General features: G+C 38.3%; 3 protein-coding genes across 6 annotated transcripts; 1 reads left to right on the forward strand and 2 right to left on the reverse strand.

Moving 5' to 3' along the window:
• The first annotated feature begins 178 nt into the window (after positions 1-178).
• phc1 (polyhomeotic homolog 1) lies at positions 179-19,655 on the forward strand. 3 transcript variants are annotated; one of them, XM_028470290.1, is made up of 15 exons: positions 179-330; positions 1,534-1,658; positions 1,753-1,863; positions 1,954-2,019; positions 2,112-2,255; positions 2,668-2,826; positions 2,940-3,671; positions 4,041-4,161; positions 5,050-5,222; positions 5,294-5,357; positions 5,430-5,517; positions 6,555-6,726; positions 6,947-7,178; positions 7,260-7,403; positions 19,517-19,655. In XM_028470290.1, exons 2-15 carry the CDS (start codon positions 1,542-1,544, stop codon positions 19,537-19,539), a joined length of 2,346 nt encoding a protein of 781 aa, XP_028326091.1. In that variant the 5' UTR covers positions 179-330; positions 1,534-1,541; the 3' UTR covers positions 19,540-19,655. The 3 variants fall into 3 exon arrangements, with proteins under 3 accessions (XP_028326091.1, XP_028326090.1, XP_028326092.1); XM_028470289.1 differs by having other exon boundaries at positions 19,521-19,601; XM_028470291.1 differs by lacking the exon at positions 19,517-19,655 and having other exon boundaries at positions 7,260-7,583.
• styk1b (serine/threonine/tyrosine kinase 1b) lies at positions 8,828-15,817 on the reverse strand. Its single transcript, XM_028470292.1, has 10 exons — positions 15,371-15,817; positions 14,792-14,847; positions 13,746-13,916; positions 11,301-11,669; positions 11,040-11,221; positions 10,860-10,934; positions 10,394-10,602; positions 10,244-10,284; positions 10,001-10,097; positions 8,828-9,884 (listed from the first exon to the last, which is right to left on the reverse strand). The coding sequence occupies exons 2-10, from the start codon at positions 14,844-14,846 to the stop codon at positions 9,692-9,694; spliced, it is 1,392 nt and encodes a 463-aa protein (XP_028326093.1). The 5' UTR covers position 14,847; positions 15,371-15,817; the 3' UTR covers positions 8,828-9,691.
• Positions 17,619-24,011, reverse strand: LOC114477747 (glutathione S-transferase kappa 1-like). Of its 2 annotated transcripts, XM_028470294.1 has the most exons (8): positions 23,963-24,011; positions 23,663-23,822; positions 21,643-21,724; positions 21,421-21,549; positions 19,542-19,687; positions 19,351-19,467; positions 19,166-19,259; positions 17,619-17,896 (listed from the first exon to the last, which is right to left on the reverse strand). In XM_028470294.1, exons 2-8 carry the CDS (start codon positions 23,729-23,731, stop codon positions 17,847-17,849), a joined length of 687 nt encoding a protein of 228 aa, XP_028326095.1. In that variant the 5' UTR covers positions 23,732-23,822; positions 23,963-24,011; the 3' UTR covers positions 17,619-17,846. The 2 variants fall into 2 exon arrangements, with proteins under 2 accessions (XP_028326095.1, XP_028326094.1); XM_028470293.1 differs by lacking the exon at positions 23,963-24,011 and having other exon boundaries at positions 23,663-23,956.
• Between the last annotated feature and the right edge of the window lie 1,533 nt (positions 24,012-25,544).

Consider the following 25,544-nt stretch of genomic DNA (forward strand, 5'->3'; position numbering starts at 1 on the left):
AAGGCTAAACAGTTTATTTATCCCTAAGCATAGTAGTGTAGTGGTTATCGTTTATTCCTCACAGCATTAAGGTCGAATGGATAAATCAAGCCAGGACCAAAATAAAGTAAAAATAAAATTTCAGGGCAGGGGGCGCTCGTGCATTAAAGCGTCAGTAGGTTTAAAACTCACGAAGAAGAAGAAAACTAATCAACAGTGAAAATGGACCTGAAAGGGGCGGAGTCTAGTTGGAGGCAAAAATCACTAAGAGTGGGCAACATCAAATCTTACAAAGGTTGAAAAGCTGATTTTACTTACCTGCAAAAAAAGGACAATAAACTCCAATAAGAGGTAAACGCACAGGCACAGTGAGCTCTGACTGTTAGCTCCCTGCACACAGAAAGAAGCTACTGTTGCTAAGTAGTTAGCACAGGACATTTTCTGCTTGGTCACTAAATGAGTGTAAATGTAACGGACTCACTGCAACTTTACGGGCTCGGAAGTTCTGTTTGCTCCGAAGTTGCGCTAATGCGTGTCGTATGTGGATTCATGTGGTAACGACGAGGTTTGCTAACTAAAGTGTTTAATTTTTGCTGTAAACAGAAACCTGTGGCACCTTTAGAAAGAATGTGCTGAAAACACGGAGGGAGCTTCTGCTTTAGTCCCCATTGTTACACTAACACAGAGCTGAAAACATGCAAATACAAACGAGTCAAACTGAATTTAACGCTGAGAAACTTCAGCATTATTATTGATCGCAACAAATTGGGTGTTGTACCGATTTGTTGTTGCTTTGTTTGGGGGTTGTTTGTTTTTTACAGATTAATAATTCCTACCTTAAAAAAAACTATTAAAACATGCATTCTATGGTTTAATGTTGACTTTATCAAACAAATATGAATTTTGTTTACTTTGCCCTATTATCCTATGTTGGTATTTATTTGGTATTCTTACTGTCTGCTCTTTTTATTGCATAAAAAATGTGTTGCTGCAACATGTGGATTTTCCCTCGGGATTAAATAGCCTGATGTTCAAAACCACAGATAACAGTTTTTTTTGTTTTTTTTTCTGGTGTTCAGAAAGGAAAGTGTGCACAGGAGGTTTTACTTTGTTAAACCAGGCCTTACTGCTTCTCAGGTTTATCAATTGATAACAGTTTCTGGGAGCCTTAAGTCCTCTGAAGTCTTTTCTATATTATATATGAGTGGTTTAAGGGGGTTTTCTTTCTTCTCTGTCATTTCTAGAGATTTTCCTTTGCTAAACAAAGGATGTTCTGTGTTCTTATTTTTTGTGATGTCATTGAGCTGATCCTTTTTCGTTTTTTAATCACTTTTCTTTTTGTTGCAAAGGATTTAATGATTCTAAAATTGTCTCACCATTCATCAAGCATCCATCTTTCTATTTTATTTTATTTTATTAATATTCTTATCCTGGCCTTTGGGGTGGGGGCTTGAACATGTCACCAGTAACAAATGTATCTAAATCTAGTGATCAATTTAAGTTTTGATGTAAAACATCTGCAAGGCGTCTAATTAGTGGCTTTTTATTTTGAAGCACCCAATATGGATGCTGGTGAAGACCAAAACACAGCCACAACCAATGGAAATCCTCAAGCAAGCGGGTCCTGCCGTACACCACAGATAGCGCACATGTCCCTGTATGAGAGACAAGCTGTACAGGTTGGTCATTGGTTCAACTAAAGCTTGGCTTTTAAAACTAATACTGCTTGTAAAAGTGGCTTTGAGTTAATTCTATGGCTGTGTGTGTGTTGAGGCTCTCCAAGCACTACAAAGACAACCGAATGCAGCCCAGTACTTCCAGCAGCTTATGCTGCAGCAGCAGTTCAACAGTGCCCAGCTCCACAATTTAGCTGCTGTGCAACAGGTAAACAAATGTTTACTAGTAAGACTCCCTCTGTATGAGGACATGGTTATAGTACAGAATCACACATGTATTCTTTTCTGTGTAATCCAGGCCACACTTGCAGCCAGTCGCCAATCCAGCACTTCCAGTAATAGCATGACCCAAGTTCCCACTTCTGTAAGTTTCTGTTTAGGCTGATTAAGATATTAGAGCTGTTTCAGTTCCAAATGTGCATTCAGATGACTTTTTGGGACTTTGCGATCTCCCAGGTCAACCCAAGCACCACGTCTGCCGGAGGGACTATGAGCAGCCCTCGTCCACATGGCCCGGCCACCTCTGCAACGACAACGACTCTGAACCAGTCAGTCCTGCTGGGAGGCAACTCAGCTGGACAGGGACAGATGTTTCTTAGAGTGAGTAATTCTTGTAGCTCAGTGGCTCTCAAACAAAGCACAGGAAGGCCCTCCAGGTTGTAGCTGATGTGCTTTTAAAAGAAAGAGTATTTTCAATCAGTTATTGTGAACAGTAACATTTAACCTTTTTTTTTTTAATCTTTTTAAGCTGTAAGATGCACGAGTGGGTACAGTTGATACATGGATCTGTCCTGGGCACATTGACACTTGATATATTTTATTCAAAGCATTTGATTCCATAATCTCTCCTACAATGTTGTCTTTTCTTTTTTTTTTTTTCCTGTTTTATAATTTATTGCACTGTTTTTATTGTAAAGTGTCCTTGGGTGGCCTGGAAGGTGCTTTTAAATAAAATGAATTATTATTGTTATTATTCAAATATTTGTAACAATTTTTTCTGCGTGCTCTGCAGGTCAACCGTTCTCTCAGCGCTCCTCTCACCTCTCAGCTCATCTTCATGCCCGGGGGTACAGCGACGGCTGCCGTAGCAACAGTTGCCCAGACACAGCCTCAGCAGCAGCAGCATGAGGTTACCTCTTCCTCTTCAAGTGCCCCATCTGACAATGACCAGGTTTGGACAATAATCACTTAAGATGTAAATATCAGGTGTTTTTAATGTCCTTTGGTGGTTTTCCCAAGATTTCTTTTTGTGCAGTTAAATCCAGTTCTGTCTCTGACTCTCAGGTTCAGAACATGACACTTCATTGTGCTTCCAGTACAAAACCAGCTGCTGTCAAGTCTGAGGTTCCTGATAAGAAAGATGCCAGTAGTTTTCCCCTCAGCCAGCAGCAGCAAAGTGTTTCTCAGACGGCTCAGAAACAGCAGCTGCAACCTCAGCAGCCACAACAAATGACCAAATCCAGCTACACTCAGCAGTCCACCTCCAACCCTATGAGCGTAAAGACTGTGAACCAGACCGCCCTGACTGTGACTCCTGCTGCAGCCGTGCCACCGCCTTCCTCCTCCTCTCCAGCCCTCCCTCTGTCCCAGCTGCTCCTGACTTCTACGGCATCCCCTGTGATCCTGATGCCCACTACAAACGTGGCTACTTCCTCCCAGGGCTACCCCATCGGATCAGTGGTATCTAAAGCCAACATCAACACGCAGACTCTGGTGGTGCAGCCTCTGCAGCAGGCCGGCTCCCACATCGACAAAGGTCCGGTTCCAATTCAGCCCAAGACGGCACAGGGTCACCGTTTTCCTGTACAGCTCACCCCGCGCCAACCAACACCCATTCTCCCAGCTCCACCCAGCAACAGCCATAACCCTCCACACATCCCGGTCCAGCTTGTTGGTGCCAGGCAGAGCATGGCTGGAAATGCACAGGCCGTGGCCTTGGGTCCAGTACGAAGCAGCACGACCCAAGAAAACACACCTGGTGGGAACACGAATACGGCTTCCAACAACAGTGCTGTGGTGAGAACATCTTAATTCCAGCAAGTTCATTTTGTTTTTTTTTTTTTTTTTTTTTTTTGTTAAATAATATGTTTACGTTTAATTTATTCAGACAACTGTTTTCAGGAAATGTAACGATACTTTGAGAAAGAAAGAACTCATAAGGACACATGGAAGCGATCAGTAGATGCCTCTGAGGAAAACTGACAGTTGGCAGTCGAAACGTGTCAGGAGATCAAAGTAAATTTCAAAGTACCATAAATTTCCTGAAAAAAGTTGTCTGAATAAATGAAACCATAACATATTATTCTTAATTATGTATTGTTATACAAATAAATTCATATTTTAATGCATGAAGCACTCACACAGGTGATTTATTTCACCTTTTAGACAAAGCCAGCTGTTGGTTCTCTGAAAAGAAAATCCGAATGTGAGGAGATTTCAGAATCTTTGGATTCTGCCCCCATGAAAGATTCTGCTCCACCATTGTCCCCTGCACCTAAGGATCCAGGTATGGGAGATCACCTCCTCTAAAGCAAGCTCAAGTGTATTAAGCTGTACCTAATAACTATGACCGAAGTCCTCAAAATTCACTGATAAATTTCATGCATATTTTTAACATTTAAAATTAAAGCTTCTAAGGCTACAAGTATTTGGGGAAAAAACTATGTTACCTAACGCGGCTGGACACAAAAAAATGATCTTATAAATTCATAGTCTAGGCCTCTTAGATCAATAAATCAAATATAATTTGATTGGGGAAAAAAATTATTGAAAAAATTGAAATTGCCCCACAAGCCATCACGGTAAGAATAAAGTAAATACACTTCTATACATCTGTTTACAGGACTCTATATCCCACAATGCAATGCAGGAAAGTTTTTTTGAAGATGTCAACAAACGATGTTTGCGGTGGAGATGAAAATTAACTTTCAAGTGACGATTTCAACCTTTCACATCTTTTGTTGAGCAAATGATCATTAATGAGGCCTACACCATGTCTTTATCTGATTTATTTTTTATTTATTTATTTTTTTTACAAGAAGAAAATTGTGTCCAGCCGCTTTAAGTAAAAGGTTCCCACTATCTTTAGGTATGGTGTGAGTATTAGCTCTTTCTGCCAGCACTGCATTGCAAATGTCAACATTAAGTCAACAGATTGTTGTTCTGCACTTTGATTGGATATTAAATATCTTTATGAAGCTCCAAATAATCTTAGATCTAACAAATGTTGTGTGAAGTTGCTTTAAAACTGTCCTTGAAATTGTGATGATGAGAATCCCAGAAGTATTTGAAAATCATAAAATACATACATTGAATTCCCTTTATTTAGATTATTATGTTGTTAAACACGTACAGTACATCTCATGTCACATTGTTTAAATTCCCATGTGATCAGTCCACCCTGCAGATGGAGTGTTTTCCTCTCCTCCCACCCTCTCGCTGCCGCTGCCTTTGTCGAGGGCCTGTGACAGAGACAGAGCCCCACTTCCCCAGGCTGTCGTCAAGCCTCAAGTCCTCACTCACCTTATCGAGGGCTTTGTGATCCAGGAGGGAGCCGAACCCTTTCCTGTGAGTACTACACATTACTATAATACAGTACACTCTTCCTGGTGTTATCGGCCTCATCTTTTCTCTGACAGGTGGCCGGACTCCTCAAGGACAGAAATTTGGCTCTGGCTGGTCGTACAGAGAACGGAGCTTCATGTAAGAGTTTTTATTTGTGTTTATTTATTATGCTCAGTGGTCATTGTTTTGAATTTGTTTTCTGCTCCACAGTGTTAAAGTGTGAGTACTGTGGTAACCTTGCCCCAGCCAGCCAGTTCAAAGGGTCGAAGCGGTTCTGCACCAACACCTGTGCTAAGAGGTGTGTTTGCATTGGGTTATAAAAGTCTTTTTTAACACCCGATGATTGTTTATTGAGAAACAATCCATAGATGTTCACATCATAAAATGTGCAAGGATTAATTAAAAAAATACAGGGAATCCATCTGCAGTTATAACAAAATACACACACTGCAAACAATACAGTACTATTAAATGAGAGCACTCACAGGGGCGGATTCACTAAAGGTTTACGGTATTGAAGCTTGTGCTAACATCACTTCACGCGCTAATAAGCCGTACAAACCCCAGGGAATCAGAAGTGCGCGGCTGCTGCCCGTCGCAATGCGCCCTTAATCCATTTAGCGCATTTCCTTCTAATGAATATGTATAGTAGGCAGAGCTCACAAGGGGAGCAAAAAAATGGGAGGGGGAAATGCAAGTAAATTAATGCAGGGGAAGCAAAGCAATTCATCAAAGCTGGATTTCATTTGTCTTTGTTTTTCCGTATGAATTTAGCATGGTCCACAACCATGTGGTAACTATCAAAGCTTTGTGAGCAGTGATGGCAGCAGTGATATTTGTGAATCATCCATGGCATAAAGTTATTTTTGTCTAAAATGTTGTCAAAATAAGCTAACAGACAAACAAATATATAAATGAATGCCAGTGAAAACGTTACCTCCTTGGCATAAATACTTTAAATGAAGACAATACATTGAATCAGTCAAGGCAGAGTTTCTGTAATTGTTGAGAATCTGTGATTTCAGATTAGCAGAAAGATTTTAAAGTGGTACAACTGATACTACTCTTCATTTTTCTGGTAGTTTCTTACAGGTTGATATTTAACAAATAATATGTGTTAGCAAAACTGTATAACCAGTACCAGTATGCAATAATTTAACAAAACCAGAAAGAAATTAATTAATGTGATAATGTTCCTCCAAATTAGGTTATTAGAATTTTCCTATTGTTTACCATAAATATGTAACCAGTGAAAATTATCACTATCTTTAATGTCGACCCAGTGAACCATTCGATATTTAGTTTTTTTTAGTCACTGACTATTTTATATTTCAGGTACAATGTGAGCTGCAGCCAACACTACAAGAGCAGCAGAGAGAGGAATGGGAGCGGGCCTGCCTTACTCCGCTCTCCCTCAGAGAGCGCTGTGAGGCGTAGGGGCCCCTCCCGCAGGAGCAGCTCCAGTGTCAACAGGAACAAAATATCAAGCAAGCATCTGCCAACTAAGGTGAGAGCTGTGAACGTACTGTGACTGAGTTATTTATATCAATGTTTATACTTGCTTCTTGTCCAATAAACACAATGATGATTCCATTATTATTATTATTATTACTATTATTATTATTATTTTAGATTACCTGTGTTTGAATACAGTTGACATAGTAAACTGTAGACTGTTGGAAAGTATTGTATGTCCTGGTTGAGTTTTGAGCTTTTTTTGGTCACAGTGCCACTCTGAGTCCAGCCGCTCAGAGGATTTATCCAGCGATGGCGAAGAAGACGAGTCTACTTCACTGTCTCCAAGCTCCTCCCACTCATGCTCTAGAGCTGACCACAGCGCTCCCCAGTCAGACAGCTCCGGACCAGGAAGCCTCCCACTGGAAGGAGCGCACTTCCTGTCTACGACTCCTTCTCAGTGGAGTGTGGAGGAAGTCTGCAGGTTCATCTCCTCACTTCAAGGTCAGTGATGCACAATAAGACGGTTTCAGACGTCCCTGTCTTTGCCTTTGATCTTACACCATGTTGTCCTTTTATGTTCAGGCTGTGAGGAGCTTGCTGCTCAGTTTCTGTCACAGGAAATTGATGGGCAGGCTTTGCTGCTTTTAAGGGAGGACCATCTGATCTCCACCATGAACATTAAACTGGGCCCCGCACTCAAGATCTGTGCCTCCATCAACAGCCTGCGTGAGTAAACGTCATCGGAGGGAAACAAAGAGTGATTACTGTGATCAACACTAGGAGTCTTACATGGTGAGGCTGAGGTCATTGAACTGAGCCAGAATGTCTTTTATCAACACAACAGTGCCCCCCATCAATGATGTGAAAACAAAGACGGACAGTTTACTTTAGACGGTGAATGTGCAAAACATGGCTTAATGTTTGGATGTGTAAACAAGGAGCAGCTGATGTCTTCTTCATGTTTGTAGCAATTGAAAGTTTTAATTACCTGTCACTTTGAGTAGAGAATGTGTTGCTCATTATTCCATGTGCAGTTTACAAGATTGGAGAGTTGCCTTCTTGCTGGTTTTTAAAAGGTGCTTTAACTTTAAGAATATGATCTGAAGTCACCAGCAGTTCATTGTTTTTATACTGTCAGTAGAATTTATTCTTTGTTGTTTTTGCAACACGTTTATTGCAGGTTATAATCCTGTCGACTAAAGAAAACGCTTAAAAATCTTGTTTTGTTACTAGTTTATTTTTTATTAGATATTAAAAGTTTAGTTTTATATTTTTTCCCATAATATACTAAAATCCAAATTATTTTTTCATGAATACAATTTAGCTTGAGTAGCTTTAATCATTCTAACTACCTGTACATGCCTGCAGGGCTACGAATAAACATCTGTTACAAAAAAGCATAAACAGTGTCAATCCTTTTTTTTTTTAATAATTAAAAAAAAAAAAAAAAAACAGACATTCACTCTTTAATTTGTACTGTTTTTTTATTTAGATGGGATTTAATGTAAACAGTTTCACCAACTTTAACGTGACCTAACAGAGAACATAATGCATTAAAGGTGCAGTCCGCAATTCTCAGATCCCTCTCTCCTCCCTCCCCGCTGCTCTCTTGCCCTGCCTCCAAACTTCCCAAAGTCCCTCCCTCAGAGGAGCTAACAAGCTAACATTAGTCCGACATCAACATCACAGTAATACAACATGCTCTGTTAAAAGCACATTACTGCAGCGCTTCTCTCTCTCAGCAGCAGCAGCAACAACACATTGTCACTTACAGCAGCCCACACGGAGGCTGCTGCGTGCACATGAACAAACAAAACATGCACCACAGAGTTCTAGTGTAACAATTACAAATCAAACATAATGTAAATCAAGCAGCAGTAATTACCTTTCAAGCAGAAAAGTCACCAATTCCATCTTCTACTCCTCCAGACCATACATTGTAAAAAAAAGATGGCACTTCAGCCGCGGCGGGGACTGTGAGCTGTCAGACAGTCCATCAAACACAATCCTAGCTCTGAATGGTCCTTTTTGCTCGGTCGCGGTGCATTCTGGCAATCTGCCAAAAGCTGCAGGAGGGACTCAATGATTCTGTTTTTTTTCACACAAACTACTGGTTTCATTTAAAGTTGTCCTTATATAGTGACAGCTTTCGCAAATATGACAAAAAGTCACTTTTATAAGAGTTGCAGACTGCACCTTTAAAGACATAATGGCAACAATAACAATAACTTCATATTAACTGTATGTAATACTTTTCTTTTTTTTTTACCACATTAAATTATTCAATGTATTTGATTTGTTAACCATCATATATAAACGGGAAACATCAGGTTTACTATAAATCTGTTACTACAAAATAAGTCTGTTTGCTAATGAAGTTTTTGCCAATGCCTACACTGAAACATGATTTCAGTTTCCTTAATTGAGTATAAATATAGGCAGTGGCTGTCCGTACGGTTGCCGTATCAATATATCGACATTCTATTGGCCAGTTTAGGTCATGTGATAGGTCAGTCATTGGCCAGTTTAGGTCACCTGACTAAGACTAACCCTAAAAATTGTTGCAATATAACCATAAACCTAACCCTAAGACGCTACTTACGTGTACTTCGGTAAACGTACCAATAGCACTGGGGATTGTCATTACGGCAACCGTATGAATAGGCACTTTCATAAATATATGGCTTTTATTAACATGTAGACTGATGACTTACCTCCTGTTTCATGTTATATAGCATTGAATAACTTAAAAGCAAAAACAATCAGAATTTCTGTCTAAATTATAAAAATATTACAATCATTATTGCAACATTGTTCATCAACGTCATCATTACTGATTCTGCAATCACACAGGAAGTTGTGCCCACAATCCAAAATACAGTAAAGCATAAACAAACAAAAAAAACCAGTGAATAAAAAGGCGAGGTGCTCGGATAAATTACTCGCTTGATAAGAGTTTATAATTGGGTAGTGCACTTATTTAGTATTCATGTCAACACTGGTCCTGTCTACACTCAGAAAACTGTGTAGCTGTTGGCTTCCCCATATCCCGCCTCCTGCAGGTACCGCTCTATGTTAACTGGCATCTGTGCCCTGAGGACTTTATCCGACGCGCTCTTCTCTCCCGCTGCAAGCTTTTTCGCCACTTCAGCCAGCGAGGGGCGATCCTGTTCCTTCCACTGGGTGCAGCCTTTGATGACCGTGTGTCTGAGTGAGAACAAAAGGTAATCAGTCAAGACTTCACGGCATCAGGGAACAAGGAAACGTCTCTAAACTTCTGGCTCGAGAACGTTTAACTGCAGCAAAACATATCAAATACTCACAGTGAGTTGGAGCAGTTGGAAGGTTTTTTCAAGTTTTTCCCTCTTTGATGAAACTGAAGGAGCTCAGTGACTGGGACCTCTGCGAATGGAGCGTCGCCTAGACAACGGGAAGTGTACATGACATTCACTATAATTTGTCCAAGTAGCTGCTCAAGAACCATCAGAGGCACTATATTTTCATTTTCCCATCACTGCTAAAGACATTATAGACAAAGCAGGTTTGTGTATCAGTGGAAAACTTACCCAGTGTTGCCATTTCATACAACAGGATCCCAAAGGACCAGCTGGAAAAGAAACACACAGAGGATGTTACCTTAATAGACCTCAGCAACAATTCCCCAATAAATTAGCTTTGCTTTCCCCGAACAACATAGATCAATAAATGAAGCTCACATGTCGCTGCCTTGGCTCGGTGGCCTCCTGGCCAACAACTCTGGTGCTTGCCATTTCTTCATACTGGGATCATCTCTCTGAGTGCTTTCTTGGGTTTTTCTTTTGTGAACTCCATGCAAACCCCAAAGCTTGGCTGTGTAATCCTTACTGACCAGTATACTGCGAGCGCGAATGTTTCCATGCAGGATATCTTTGTTATGAAGGAATTCCTGATTGAGAAATAAAACGTAGATTTTATGGATTAAACATCATTCAAATGTTAAATTGAAATGCAGATTACAGAAAACATGGTGAGAGAAAATGTACAACTATAACTAGAGTTTGAGAATGTAATGGCTGTCCTATGTTATGTTTTGCCTGTCAACAAGTTAGAGCTGACAGAGTTATGACGACCATAACCATTTGAAAGTCAAATGCGTTTTTCAAAAGGCGAGGGGTAATATACAGTACTTGTTAGCATACTGACCAGTGCAGAGGCCACCTGCCTGGCCATAGTAAATATCCGCCTCTCTGTCATTTCACAAGGTGGCTCCACACGTTCCTGCAACAAAAACAAATGACACATTTCTTGTTAAAATCTCCCTATCACAGACAGTTCTAGGGCATGGACCTGAAACGAAAACAACATTTCCCACCACACACTAACCTGTCTGCATTGCCACAGATAGCTGAGCAGGTCTTTGTTTTCCAGTTCCTCCACCACTGTAACCAGTGGAGCTCGCAGGGACACCACTCCCAGAAGCTCGGGCAGGAAAGGATGAGGTCCAAGCTGAGCCAGAAAGGAAGCAAAGCCCAGGAAGTTTTGTCTCTCTGATGGATCAGCTGTGTCTAGAACGTAAAAGGAACATATAAATATTTTATAGTTTACCAGAACTTCCACAACCAGACCAACTTCTATTTGTCTTACCATTTAGCACCCGTAGCACAACGTTCCTGTTGTCCATTCGTGCCCTATAAAGGGACACCGATGAGTCCGAGCGTATGGAGAAAGCAGAACGCAGAGGAGTGACCAGGTTGAAAGACTCGGGCAGTCTCTGCCGAGGAAGCTCTCTGGGCTGGACGATGGGAGTAAAAGTTGGCTTTTGGGGAGCTGGTGGGGAGAAGTCTGGCGTACAAGGAAGGCTCACAGGTGTGGAGAGGTCTGGCTCAGGAGGAAGGCTCACAGGTGTGGAGAGTCTTTTAGAGGAGTATGTTTTAGGTGGGTGGAAGGTGGCGTAAGTACTCGGCATGTCCAATGCAATACTTTCATGCTCCAGAACGTTGATACCAGGTGGAGCTACGTACCAAAAGAGAAGAATCATCAAAGATATTAGCAAGGGTCACTATGGAACCACAAAGAGGAGAAGAGTCCTTCACAAACCCAATGAGAGATTTCCCAAATCAATTTTATATCTGTTCATTTGCAATATTAAAACTAAAAACGTGTTTTATAAACCAGTTCAGATCAGCTGCTGCAAATATATGCTCCAAAAAAACTGATTCATAAATGTTTGTTACATTCTGTCTTCATCTTCTAGCCGTATTGTAAATTGTGTTTGTTTTTTGTATTTTGTCATATTGGATACATGAAGAAGTCACCAACTGAGCAACAAGAAAACTCCTTATTCTCAATAGTAGTAGAGTATAAAAACAGTTGTTTCAATTATTCATGATTGACATGTAAACAGACACGCCCAAGAAGGTGAGCATTTCAGCGTCCTTCGCGCAGTGCTATGTATGTATTTTCTACAGTCTATGTATGTACCGGCGAACGCCCCGCCCCCACGCTCTGTCTCGTGTTTATAAAGCAGCATGAGCTTGGCTATGGAGTGGGTGGGAGGAGGGCGGGCCGTCCTCTGGCCCTACGTCAACGTGTGGGGAGGAGGAAGTCAGTGTCCCGTCTATAGACACGCCCACTGCAAATCAGCCTGTTTGTGTAGAGTTGCTCAGAAAGGGACTTTTCAGAGGCTAAAACTGAAAAACAGGCGAGTTTGGGAAAATAAACCTCAAATACTATGTTTTTAGAGTTCTTTCAACAAATGGACAAACATAGCATGACATGGGACCTTTAAAACAGGATTTGAGCAAGTCTTAGCCTGAAGGTTGTGGGTTTAAATTCGGGCCATCGCATTTTTCAGTAGTTTTTCCTCACTGTCTAAAAACATGTGCATTTACTGGGATTTCCTACATCGAATAAACAAGTAAAGCGTGCGTGCCTTTAACTGTGCCCAAAAATTGGCAGCTTGGCTTCTGTCAGGGCAGCTGTGGCTACAATTACATTGTAGCTTTTTACCACCATTAGGACTACTGTGAATTAATAATTGTCTTATTGAATAATTCTTTATGGAATGCACTTTGAATTTCATGGAAAAAAGCACCATATAAATCCAAGCCATTATTATTATTTATGATGGGTAAAATAAAAATAAATTATCCATGTAGACCTGAAAAACACAAGAAGAAGAAAACCAAGGAGTCAAAATAGATAACAGTAAAGTGGGCTGTGTGGAGGAGTAATGCAGAGCCTTCCAGCTTTTGTGTTTGCTTTATTAAATTTGGCTAAAAGAAAATTACAATGTGACATGTGGAAGTTTACATAAACTGGCCCCCCACAAAGCATGAATCTTTGTGTTGTGGATACATCCTGTTTCATACCCGGTATAGGCTGGTTCTGCATGTTAGTATAGTCAATGCTTAGATGACGTGTTGTTTCTTAGACAAATATAGTTTGATTCAATGATTTAAGGAATCTCATATCCAACTAACTCTAAAAAGAGTTACATTGCAATCCCTAATCTTACTTGTCAATTGTCAACTCCTAAAGGTCTTCCTGCTCCTGAGGAGCCTCTCATGTGTCACTGTTGGCACTTTATTTATTTAAGTTTGCAGGCTGGTTCAGTTGCTGTAATCTGACCTTTAAATGCTTGAGAACGGAGAGCAACAAACCCAACTCGTAAAATAACTTTTAGGAACCACTTTGAGATACAAATTTAGTTATTGTAGTTTATATATCTCATTATTTATGTCTGTTTTTGGTCAAACTTTCAATGTTTAACTGTTGGGTTGCCATTAACTAAAATCTGAAACTAAAAGATTGTCTTCAACTTTACAATTTGATTGTCTTGAACAAAAAGCAAATTCATAGATTGCTTTATTTTATAGATTAAAGCAATGGTAAATCCTTAAAGAACAACTACAGGTTAACATTTTTATGGATTTTATAGATGTGTGTTGGTTAAAAAGGAGGAATTTAACTACAGTATAAGGTTTGATAACATCTTCAAAGTGTGTATGCTGAGATATAATAATTCAGCTGAATTTAAAACACGTTTGAATTATCAGCATGTGCGTGTTTTTTGTTCAAAGCGTTTACCATCGATGCCATGTAGCACCCTCCGAGGTGTCGATTGTGAAGACTTGAGACGCATACGCTCAACTTTATCTGGACAATAGCGCAGCAGGATGATGAAGACCAACGTGACCAGGAAACTGGACAACAGAAATATGGGCACAATGATCACCTCCTGTTGATACACACGGATATCTGCAAACAGAGAAAGCAATCATTTGTATTCAAACAGTGCAACAATGAATCTTATTTGAATTCATTGTGTAAACTGTGTTACACCATAGTCTAGTGGGCAAGGAGGAAACATGCAAACGAGGCGCTCAATGCATGTTTCCTCCATGCAATCTGGACTGAAACCTGAATTGGGGGCTTGTTCAGTTGTTGATCTCGTTAGTTTAAATTTGTATTCACAATTTTTTTTTTTTGTATCGTTGACAGTTTTGTGTCTTGTAGAATCAGAATCATTATACACGGGATGTGATAATAAAGTCACATGAGGTTTATCATTTGAGAGGCGTGGGAGCTGTTTCTCAGATATGGGTTGGATGTATATTTGTGACTCATCAGGAGTGTTCCTTTGAATCAGGGGGTGTTTCCAGATGCCCTCATCAAAGGTGACCAGCTACAGGGTGATCAAGCCTGAGCTTGTGTCCCACTCTCTCCTATCTGCAGCTCAAGGCCACCGCACACTCAGTCTGTGCCCTGTGTTCCTTTTTCTCCCAGGAAGTAGAAAGTATGAAGTAAATATGGAATTTAAGAAGATTTTACATTTTGTTCAACTGAAGCAAAAAATCGACCCCAAACAAACCTAAACTACAATTAACCTTGAAACGGCTATCAGGCTTTAACAGCTGTAGAATAAGGCACAATGATGCATACATTTTAATATTACCTTTCTTTTTTTCCTAACTTCTCCATCCTTGTTGCTTATTAAAAATCTGTTTAATTAAATCCATCAGGTTTGTGCCGTTTGGTTCGTGTGCTTATTCTAAACATTTGGTTTAGTTTGTGCTGCTGTGCTTTGTTTGACTTGTGTGCACACATGATCACTTAGATCAATTAAAACTTACCACAGAGGGTATCCCCTGGTTGACACAGGAAGTCTGATTGTTTCACCGAAGACATCCTGTGGGAAGAATACAGAAATGAAGCCATTTCATCTCTAGATAGCAGGAGAAGCATTGGCCAAACATAAATGTCCAACCTTTTTGTATAGGAACAGGCACAGGAATTCTAGAAATATTAAGAAGGTAGGAAGGAAACCAGAGGCTTCAGATGATGTGTCACTGTGTGAGTGATGCAATGTGTTTTTATACCTCAGTAAGGATCTACACACCAGGTTTAACTTATTGGTTCCTGAATTAACTGCTTATTATTTGATGGGTTCCGTATAAGGAACCCGACATCTGACCCACAAAAATGCTATAACAGACTTTACGTCAGATCTGAAATCTCCAAACCTGTTAATCTGCATTTTTTAGATACAATACAGCTGCACACCCAAAGGGCAAACACAAATAGACTACAAAAAAAAAAAAACCTGAGCTCCTTCAACCTGACAATTAATGTTGTTGAAAAACACCTTTAAAATGACACGTGGATGTGATAAAGTTCATATAAAAACAGATCAATATAAAAGCTCATCTCACCTGTTTAAGATGACTTGTGTCTCCTAAAAGATGATCAAGTTAAATGTAGGATCCTGGGCTCATGTTTCCTTCTATCAGAGAGCCAGCAGCCTTCCACACATCCTCCCAGCTCAATGTGGAGTCCGGGTTCAGATCCTCATCGTCTTGTTTTGCTCAATGATTTTCCAGGCTCAGGGGATCAGGGCTGCTACTCTCTCTGTTTTCAACCTTGTGTCCTAGCTCCACCCTATTCTCATGCACCATCTCCTCCTCCTTCTTTTACACCTTCTTCTTCTCTTTCCTCCTTTCTGGTTTCTTCACCCTGAAAAGGATGAAGCTTCACTCTAACACCAGTTTAGTGTTTTTATTTTTGGCTACATTCAAACACATTCAGCAGGTCAGTTTTTCCTTCAAACACACGTCACCTACTTAAAGCCCTGCCTTCATCTTCTTTGTTTAGAGAAACTGGTCCAGCAGCTCCTTGTCATTTTTCACTCTCCAGTCCATTGTTTAACCTGTTTGGCCCTCTTTGCTCAGAAACTTGCACAACTAGTTTAGCTGCGTCTCAAGTATTTTTTTATCATTTAGCTGCACTTCTTTTTAAACACGGAAAGTGAACAAAGAAAACATACACGTTACTATTTAGATTTGCTTTTGAATCTTGCGAGTTAAAAGTAAAATAAAGTGTCAAAATAGTAAAATGTGGAGGGATTTTCTTATGAATCAATGAAGTGGATGAAGCCGACTAAACTTGACTGATTTCTAGTCATTGGCATGATATCATGTGTGATCTCACTGACAGACAAGCAAACAAGTTAACTATGACTAAAGAGCAAATCTGATAAAAGTAACAAATGATTCAAGCTTTTATATGATCTGCAAAGAGTAATAACAGACATCAAGAGAACTAGTTATTTTACAGTTACTGAGACGGGAAATCTGACTCTAATCTGTGGGAAACTCAATCAATCTTTGTGTCTTCAGGGACTTCACACGCTGTTGTTCTAAGTCACTAAGAATGTCACCAAAGTTTCATTTTGTATTATTATTCCCATCATGCAATGTAACAACGGTGTTTCTCAAACTGTGGTCCGGACAACTGTAGTTAAGACAACCGTACAGAGAAACAAAGAACTTCCTTTTAAATAGTGGAAAAGAGCATAATTAATGTATTTTCACACATTGTCTAATATTAATCTCCACCTATGAACTTGAAGCAACTTTTTAAAATGCTAAAACATGTAGTCAGTAGCGGTAGGGGGAAAAAAAATCGAGTTTACGATATATCGCGATTTTTTGGATGCCGATTTTTATGAATTCTTCTTCCCAGAATCGTTTTTTTTTTTTTTTTAAATACATATTTAATCGAACTACTGAGCATGTTGACCAGCTGCTGTTCCTACATAAAAACCTCGACACATCCAAGCACAAGCTTGTTGAACATTAACAGTATCAGTTGAAATGTTCCATACAAATTTGTCATTTTGTACATTTGTTTAGTTTACCTCCTTTCTAATGGAGGTTTTATTTTGTTATTTATTTCAGTTGAAATAATAATAAATCGGTGAGTGAATGACTGAATGTGATATGATGTGCATTGTTTTTTGCAACTGTGACATATTTCTAGGAGTGTAGGATTCAACTAATGTTTGGATAAGGAAAAAAAAAATTGTAATAATCGTCACTGTAGAATCACAATTTAAATCAAATGGGCCCCAAGAATGGGGATTAAAATCAAATCATCGTCCCAGCACTATTAGTCAGTGCCATTATTAATTAAAGTGGAATGCTGTCGTGATGTACACGATGAGATGCAATTTGTTAACAGATTAAAGCAGAAACCGAACAGTAGCGTTATGCTTTGTTTTTACACCAAAAGTCTTGAAATCGCCGCATTTTGAGGCAGTTTGTACCTGTCGCACTAGTACATTTATTCTCCATGCTCAAGTATTTTACACACAATTCTGAAAGAAATAAAATGTGGCTGTAGTTGTGAAGATTAGCCGATCTTTCCCAGCATGCAGTGCAAACCTCACATCTTAAAGGCAGTATACTGTAAATGTCTCGCAGTACGGTTCTTGGAGGATAAACAAACAGTGAAGAACTGATTATAATTCTCAGAGTGGCAGATGACGAAAGATATGTGGTGAATGTGGTTGGTCTGGATCAAACTCACAACGAACACACGCTCAGATTAAAAATAGCAAGTGCTTGTAAAAGGGATGGAATACAATTAAATGGCAAAGCACAAACATGAAACAAACTCACATTTTCAATCATTTTCCTATGATTTAATTTCAAAAAGCTGATATTATTACTGGTTTTGTCTGAATACTGGTGTATGCATCACTACACACCATTTTCAATCCATTAATCCCACCCCTCACTCTTCTATGATTGTTAGGAGTTGATTAGAAGTGCGTCGCTGGGAGTCAGAAGGCACTGCTCTTTAATTCAGAATGTTTAATAATCGAACCATTCAGGAGCTCAATCTTCCTCACAGCTTGGCAGCAGATTTTTCTGGTTTGGGTCCGAGCCACTTCTCCCCTGAAAAAAAACATGAGACCGATGATGGCTGTGAGCGGAATACTGGGACATCACAAGATGGACAGGAATATCAGTATCATCAGGACATAACAGATACATGGAGAAGTGGTTTCAAACTTTAAACACTATTGAAAAAATAATGTTGTGGTGCATCATTAAAGAAAGCTTACTGACTACTGCAGTAAAATACACATTAAAATCCTAAAGCGCTCACATATAAAATTATTCCAACATTAATATGAGCCCCACACACCAATAAATGTGTCACTAATCACAAGCTTAAGGCCCATGTGATATTAGAAATTAAAGATTTGTCATTTTATTTCAATCTTGTTTGAACAGTTCATTTTGTTGAAAACTTCGTCAGCTACTGAACATCAACGTGTTTTATGTCCGATGGTTAAGTGTTGCTAACAGCCTTGTTAGAGCCTGATAAGTAACAAGACTGGAATTTTTTATAAAAATAAATGTAATAAAACCAGAAATATAATAATTGGTCAATAATGTAACAAGATGCTGAGCCCAAAAACTTCATGCCCAAAATGCAAAAACCTTTAGTTTATCACCTTTATATATATATATATATATATATATATATATATATATATAAATACGGCAAATGGTTTTAACGTTTCGGGCTCAGCATCTTGTTCCATTATTGACCAGTTATTACATTTCAGGTTTTATTAAAAACATTTTCTATAACAATTCGGGTCTTTTTGATCGTGTAAAGCACATTGAGTTGCCTTGTGTATGAAATGCGCTATACAAATAAATCTGCCTTGCCTTGTTATATTTCAGGCTCTAACAAGCCTTCATTGTTACTAAGAAGAGTAAAATAATGATTCAAGTCTTCTACCCTCCTACATTATTTAGTTTGTCAGTGTCACCTGTGGTCATAATGTTCTGGCTGATTGATGTAAAAAAAAAAGTTTAATATATGTTTCTAGTCAAAAATCCGTCGTTTAAAAAAAATGTGAAAATCAACAACCCAATACCTTTATAATATCTGTTATTATGACATTGAATTTAAAAACTTAGATCACTAAATAGAAATGACTGTGGACTAAAATGAAGTTTTTATTAAAAATAAATCTCAAACTTTGGTCCTGGAGTCCTACAGTCCTGCATGTCTGTCCTCTGATGACAAACCATCAGATTCATCAGTGGGGCTGGGGTAACATCCTTTTCAAAGGTGCTAATCTATTTCATCAGTGAGGTTTATTCTATTTATTTGTTTAATAGTGATGAGTGACATTTTATTCTCACCAATGCAGTGAGCCAGCAGCTCAAACCGGTCCGATCCAAAAAACATCTCCTGTTTCCCGTCTACGTGACACACCAGCATGGGCAGACCAAAGGACTGCAGAGGATTCAGAGAGAGATAGAGATATTAATTTCATGTATAATCATCGTCACTGGTGTTTGAATGTTTGCAGATATTGATCCCTGACATCATGTCCCACTGCTTCTTGTGTTGAGCTCTTTAGTTTGTCTTTGATCTCCTTGGAGGTGTACATCTCCAACAGCTCTTTGATCTCTCCCACAGACAAACCGGCTTTAGTCGCTGCCTACAGTGAGACGACAAACCTTAAAAACTCTTCTTTTGTTTGAATTCAGGAAGGTTTGTTCCACGTGTCTGAACCTCAATGAGGGAAGCAGGCTCAGTGATGTCCTTGTCCTCAGACCAGATCCTCCTCCACAGCTCACGGGACACCAGCTCCACCTTCTGATCGCTGCCTTTGTTCTTCTCCTGCACTGCTGCCACAAAGCGCATCGCCGACAAGGAGCCTAGGAGGAAATGGGAGGGGAAAAAATACACATACCAAGCTTGTAACACAGGATTAATCATTAAACTCTTCATTTCACAGTTTGTATTACACTGAGGTCAAAGCACAGAGTTTACTTTGATTTAAATGTAGGATTTCAGATTAATAACATAACGTGCCTGCATTTGAAAACCCTCAACCTGACATTTGAAAAATCCTCAAAATATTAACTGTCAGGAAAAAATAATTTACATTGATTTATTGAGACCAAGCTCAGCACTTTAGTGAATTTATAGCTGGAAGTGGTTCATCCATTACATTTATGATACCGGTAGGGGAGTAAAACATTAATAAATATGACTACTCACCTGTTTATGCATAGAAATTAAATACGTAGTAGTTTCTGTGACAAACACAAAGATAAAAAATGTTGGCACTAATCTAAAGCCCTGAGTGAATGTCACCTTACACCAAGGTATCAATGGTCCACCTCCTTTTTTCTTTCAAATCAGTCCATGAGAAAGTTTTTTTCAAAATCCTCAAAAAAAACTATTTTTTTCACCAAAAATCGACCAACCAGAATTTAGTTTTTTATTACCTGGAATCCCTTCATTAGTTTTGGCGTGAGAATGGTTGGTGGGTATGGCATTAAAAGACCTACACCACTCTACACACACAGATGGATGACGAACTGATGACAATAGCCTTCGACTGAGAGTAAAAACACACTGAACCTTGTGTGCAAGGCCACACACACTTACATTAAACATTAATAATGAGATTAGAGGTAAAACAACGGGAAGAATATGGATTGTTCAATCAATACTATTGTTTATTAACCACAGCCACAGTCATTTCTGTTACAATTTATTCAAAGGAAATAGATTCTTGGATTGTTAATTATCTGCAGCATCAAATCAGATTTCCTTTCATCGTGTTCAGAAAAAAAAATAAAGAAGCTGCAGGAGCTCTGAGGATATTCCACTTTAAACTGTTTAAGTCATGATGCATCATAACTTTTTAGGTCAAAGTTTAGGTCTTTCTGCATTAAGTTTGCATTTTCTCCCTGACCATTTATTCATTTTATTTCCCCTGGTTACTCTAAGTACCTCCCAAAGTCCAAAGCATGTATGAAGATAACCGTACGTACATATGCTTATACAGTATAAGACAGAAAACTATTCAGGATCAGGACTTTGTCTGAGGGCCGTGTTAAATGTGATCTGACTTTAACGTCACTGAAGAGACACCATTGACGCACTGATTCATAACAAAAACATTTATTTTGTAACATTACTTTTTCTTCATCAAGTTGTGGTTTAGTTTATGTTTCACTGCTTTTATCTTCTACTATTTCAACTTACATAAAAACGTTTCACGTTGGAATCTAACAACAATAGCTGCATAACCATGCAAAAAAAAAAAAAAAAAGCAACATATCAGGACAAAAAACTGTTTTTAAGATTTAAAACCTGCAGAGTTTCATATCCATTGATTTCAAAGCGTGTCATATTGATCCCAAACATGGAGAAGTGTATGTGACGTTTTTTTTTTTCCCACCAGACAAAATCTAAACTATATTACAAATAAATCCAAACTACCAAAAAACTTCTCACCAATGAAAACAAATGAGATTAAAAAAAAAAAATCTAAAGCAGAATTTATTTAAGTTTCTAGTATCTTTTGATGATTTATTTGCGCCATCGCATTCACCACTAATAAACCTCTGTTGTGCTTACACATAACTTTGTGTACCTTTATTGAACATGGCCTCAAAAGGGTCAGACGGTGGATGCAGAGGAACATCAAAGTACTCTCCCAGGCGTTTCAGGTCTTTAGTCATGTACATGAACTTGTTGGGGACCAAACCAGGAGGCTTGTTGCCTGTCAGAAAGAAAACAGCCTTCAGTGTGTGCTTGTGTGTGTGCGTGTGTGTGTGTGTGTGTGTTTCCAGAGGAGAAGCTGATGTTCAATAACCTGATGCTTGCATGATGCCTCCCAAGAAGACGGGACGTAGTTGGAGGTTAATGTTCCACACATTCCTGTAACGGCACATAACCTGCACACACACACACACACGCACAAGCACACACACACACGCACACACACACACACACGCACACAGAGTAGGGTTGTCCTGATACAACCTTTCCACCTCTGATATGATAGCAATGTTGCAGCCTTGAGTATTAGCCGATAACAAAATATCAGCACAAATCTTAAATAATTTTATGACTTATTTTGTAGTGTGGAATGTTAGAAAAAGCTTGATGAAGTGATATTACTCAAACAATAGTCAGCAACAGTAGGAATGAGGAAAAACTGACCCATTTATTATTAACCAATGGGTTACAGATATTTGAACATTAAACATAAGAATACTCTATCGTACGTTTTAATAGATTAAAAAAGTTAAAAAAAATAAATACCCAAAAAAGTGATCCCAATAACTCCAATAAAAACAATATATATTATTTTGGAGATTTTAGATGCAAGATGATACAGTATATTTCTTTGTTTTAGTCACTGTTTTTGCTATTGTTGTTTTAACTTGTAAGGAGTCTTTGAGTTTCTTGAAAAGTGATTTTAAATAATATTTATTATTATTATTATGAAACGCTAATTTTTTTATTTATTTTTTTAATTCTTGCTGATATTGGACCAATATGAATATCGGATCCAGACACCCCAACGTTGAGTAGAGGAGAAGAGGCAAAGCTGTTGTACTGAGCTTACATTAGAGCTGGGCAATATATCGAGACTCAAGATATATCGAGTTTTCTATTTTGAGGATACTGAAAATTACAATATTGGTTATATATATATATATATATATATATATATAGGTGATATTGTATTGCTATATATATATATATATATATATATATATATATATAGCTTATTTTGTTTTAAAATACTCGTTTTAGAAGTCGCTGCTGTCGCTACTTCTCAGAACAGCATGAAAAACACCGTTTTATAGATTACTGAGTTCGTTCTAACCATAGTAAAAAAGATGGATGGGACAAGTCATTGCAGAAGTGAAGCTTTTATTTTTAGAGCTCCTCCTGCTGACTGACTGCAGTATAGGTCATAAACCACGCCTCCTCAATATAACGAATGGGATGTGAGTCAAACTGTAAAGTTAAAATACTAAAAAAAAATTCAAACCTAAACTTTGCTGTGATCATTAGTTATTGTCACTCTACATTTTTCTGTGAAGTTTGTTTTAAATAAGTTATTTGAGGTTGATAAACGAGATATGATTGGGTAGTACGCTAACTGGGCGGGGCGTGTTACTAGGGCTCCTCCCGCCAGACCCTACTGCACACACACGTGCTGTCCCTTAGAGGTGAAAAAGACTAACTTGGCACATATTGTGCAGCTGTTAGTTAGTAAATGAGCCTGAATGGCATTTTGCATCAGCAAAATTAACCCAGAAGTGTCTTTCTGGTCAGATTTAACTTTAAATACTTACCACCAATGTGAGATTTGCTAACGTGGGTTTGAGTCCCACATTAAACAATTTTTTTTTCTTTCATTTTGACATATTTAACACGGCAAATTCAACCTTTAAAAATACAAATCAGACAAAAATAAACATTTTAGAGTTAGAGTTAGGGATAGGGTTAGAGATAGAGTTAGTTTGGGTTAGGGCTCAAACAATAGGGTTAGCGGGGCAGCTAAAAATAAATATGAGCTACACGGAACTTTAATTCATGTGGCGCACCTATCACGTGACCTAAACTGGCCAATGAGCGGCGCTGCGTATCAATAGAGTGGCAGTCTACGGTTATGTTTAGTACCTGTAGCCACGGCCATTTATATCGTATGTCGCTATTTTGAGGAAAAAAATATTGCGATGAGTTTTGGTCCATATCGCCCAGCTCTAGCTTACGTATCGGTATATTGTTTCCCCCGATCGATCGATAATTTGATAGATTCTGAAAATGCATTTAATCCTAAACGCCTACATGCAGAAAGAGTTTAAAGTGTTTACCTCAAAGCCGAGCCATGAGTAAGGAGAGACCACGTCAAAGAACAACTCCACCACTTTCCTGGAGCTCATTTTGCAGCTTTTGTTCAGAACAGAGTTAAACTAAAAGGACTAAAGCTTTACCCAGTGTGTCAAAGTTCACCTCGGCGACTAGTTTTAATATCTGCAGAAACACAAACAGAACAAAACAAACCCCGTCAACCCCAATAAACACAATCACTGAATAATCACACAATCCGTGCAGGATTATAAATAACCAGTTTGACCGATTCAATAACACATAAATGACCAAAACATTACCACCTCCGCCGGAAGAGCCCGAAAGTGTGTTGCCAGACACGGCGGAGGTAATCCCGCCCCTTCATATTTAAACAAACACAACACACAATGCAGCGATTGTCCCTCATCAGTTTTTAGTGTTTTAACTCGTTTAATACAGCAGATACAGTAACACAGAGGAGTCATATTTTTTTTTTTTTTTTTTTTTTCAAATGAACTAAATAAATTGCTGCACTGCCACTTTCTGTATAGGAATAAACATATTCACGATTTAATCAGGTTTTTTTTTTTTTTTAGTTTGACTTATTTCTTTATATTTTTCTTTAGCGTTCATGAGTTATCTGCTGTTATTATGTGACATTTTCACTGGACCACCAAGAAAGGTCCATGATACAGGATGTTTAAAACTGCACATCCAATAAGTTGAAATTATCTCCTAATTACTACAATCTTAATTAATACCAGGCAATTTTGATTTTTTTGACAGTTTTTATGTTTTGTTTTGTTTTGTTTTGTTTTGTTTTGTTTTGTTTTGTTTTGTTTTGTTTTGTTTTGTTTTGTTTTGTTTTGTTTTGTTTTTTTCAAACCAGGGGCAGTTTGTTGCTAAAATAATTATGCATTTAAACCAAAATTCTGTATCTAATTATATATTTCCATATATACAAGTGATGTATGGAAATGTTGCTATAGTAACATTTTTTATGTGGTATGTGGGGACTTACAACGCATTATATCAGAGAAGGATTAGAATATTTTGTAATATTCAGTTTATTAGCAGTTTATTACTCTGACTAGTGTTTGTCGCACTACATCATCAACATTTTATTCAACATTTTTATATGACAATGCTGCTATATATTAACATTTTTCACTAGGTATGTGTGAACTACAGGATGTACTAACAATTGCTGTTTTTTTTTTGTTTTTTTTTAACAATTGGAAATGACTGTGATGTCAACCTTTTTTTTTCTTTCTTTTCCAGTCATTATTTATTGGTGGCAAATAGAGCTGGGCGATATATCGAATATACTCGATATATCGCAACTTGTAGTCTGTGCGGTGTTGAAAATGACCATACCGTTAAACTCGCGGATTTTTTTTTTTTTTTTTTTTTTTAATATCTTAGTGGCATTATGCACAAAAGGTGCACTTAAATTTAGTGTTGTTTTGAAATGTCATCTTAATGACAACATGCACAAAAGGGCACTATTTGTTTTAAAATATTGTAGTGGCATTTTGTACAAAAAGTGCACTTTAATTTTGTGTTTTGAAATGCCATGTGAGTTGCATCCTGCACTAATGTCTTGTTTTGAAATGTCTCTGTGACAATTTTGCACAGAACGTGCACTTTCTGTTGACAATTTTATGTTTGAGCCACTCACTGTTTAATAAATACAGTTATGTAAACTTTGACTTAGTTGTGATATCCCCTTTTTTGCATGAAAGTTTAAAATTGGCATATATTAATGCAGTATGATCAAGAATGTTTTAATGTAGACATATAGAATCATCATACTGGTGTGATTTTGTGCATCAAAGTGTTAATTCAAGGGTAATGCAAAATATCGAGATATATATCGTGTATCGTGACATGGCCTAAAAATAT

The sequence above is a fragment of the Gouania willdenowi genome, chromosome 16 (genome assembly GCF_900634775.1).
Source record: "Gouania willdenowi chromosome 16, fGouWil2.1, whole genome shotgun sequence".
Classification (NCBI taxonomy): Eukaryota; Metazoa; Chordata; class Actinopteri; order Blenniiformes; family Gobiesocidae; genus Gouania; species Gouania willdenowi.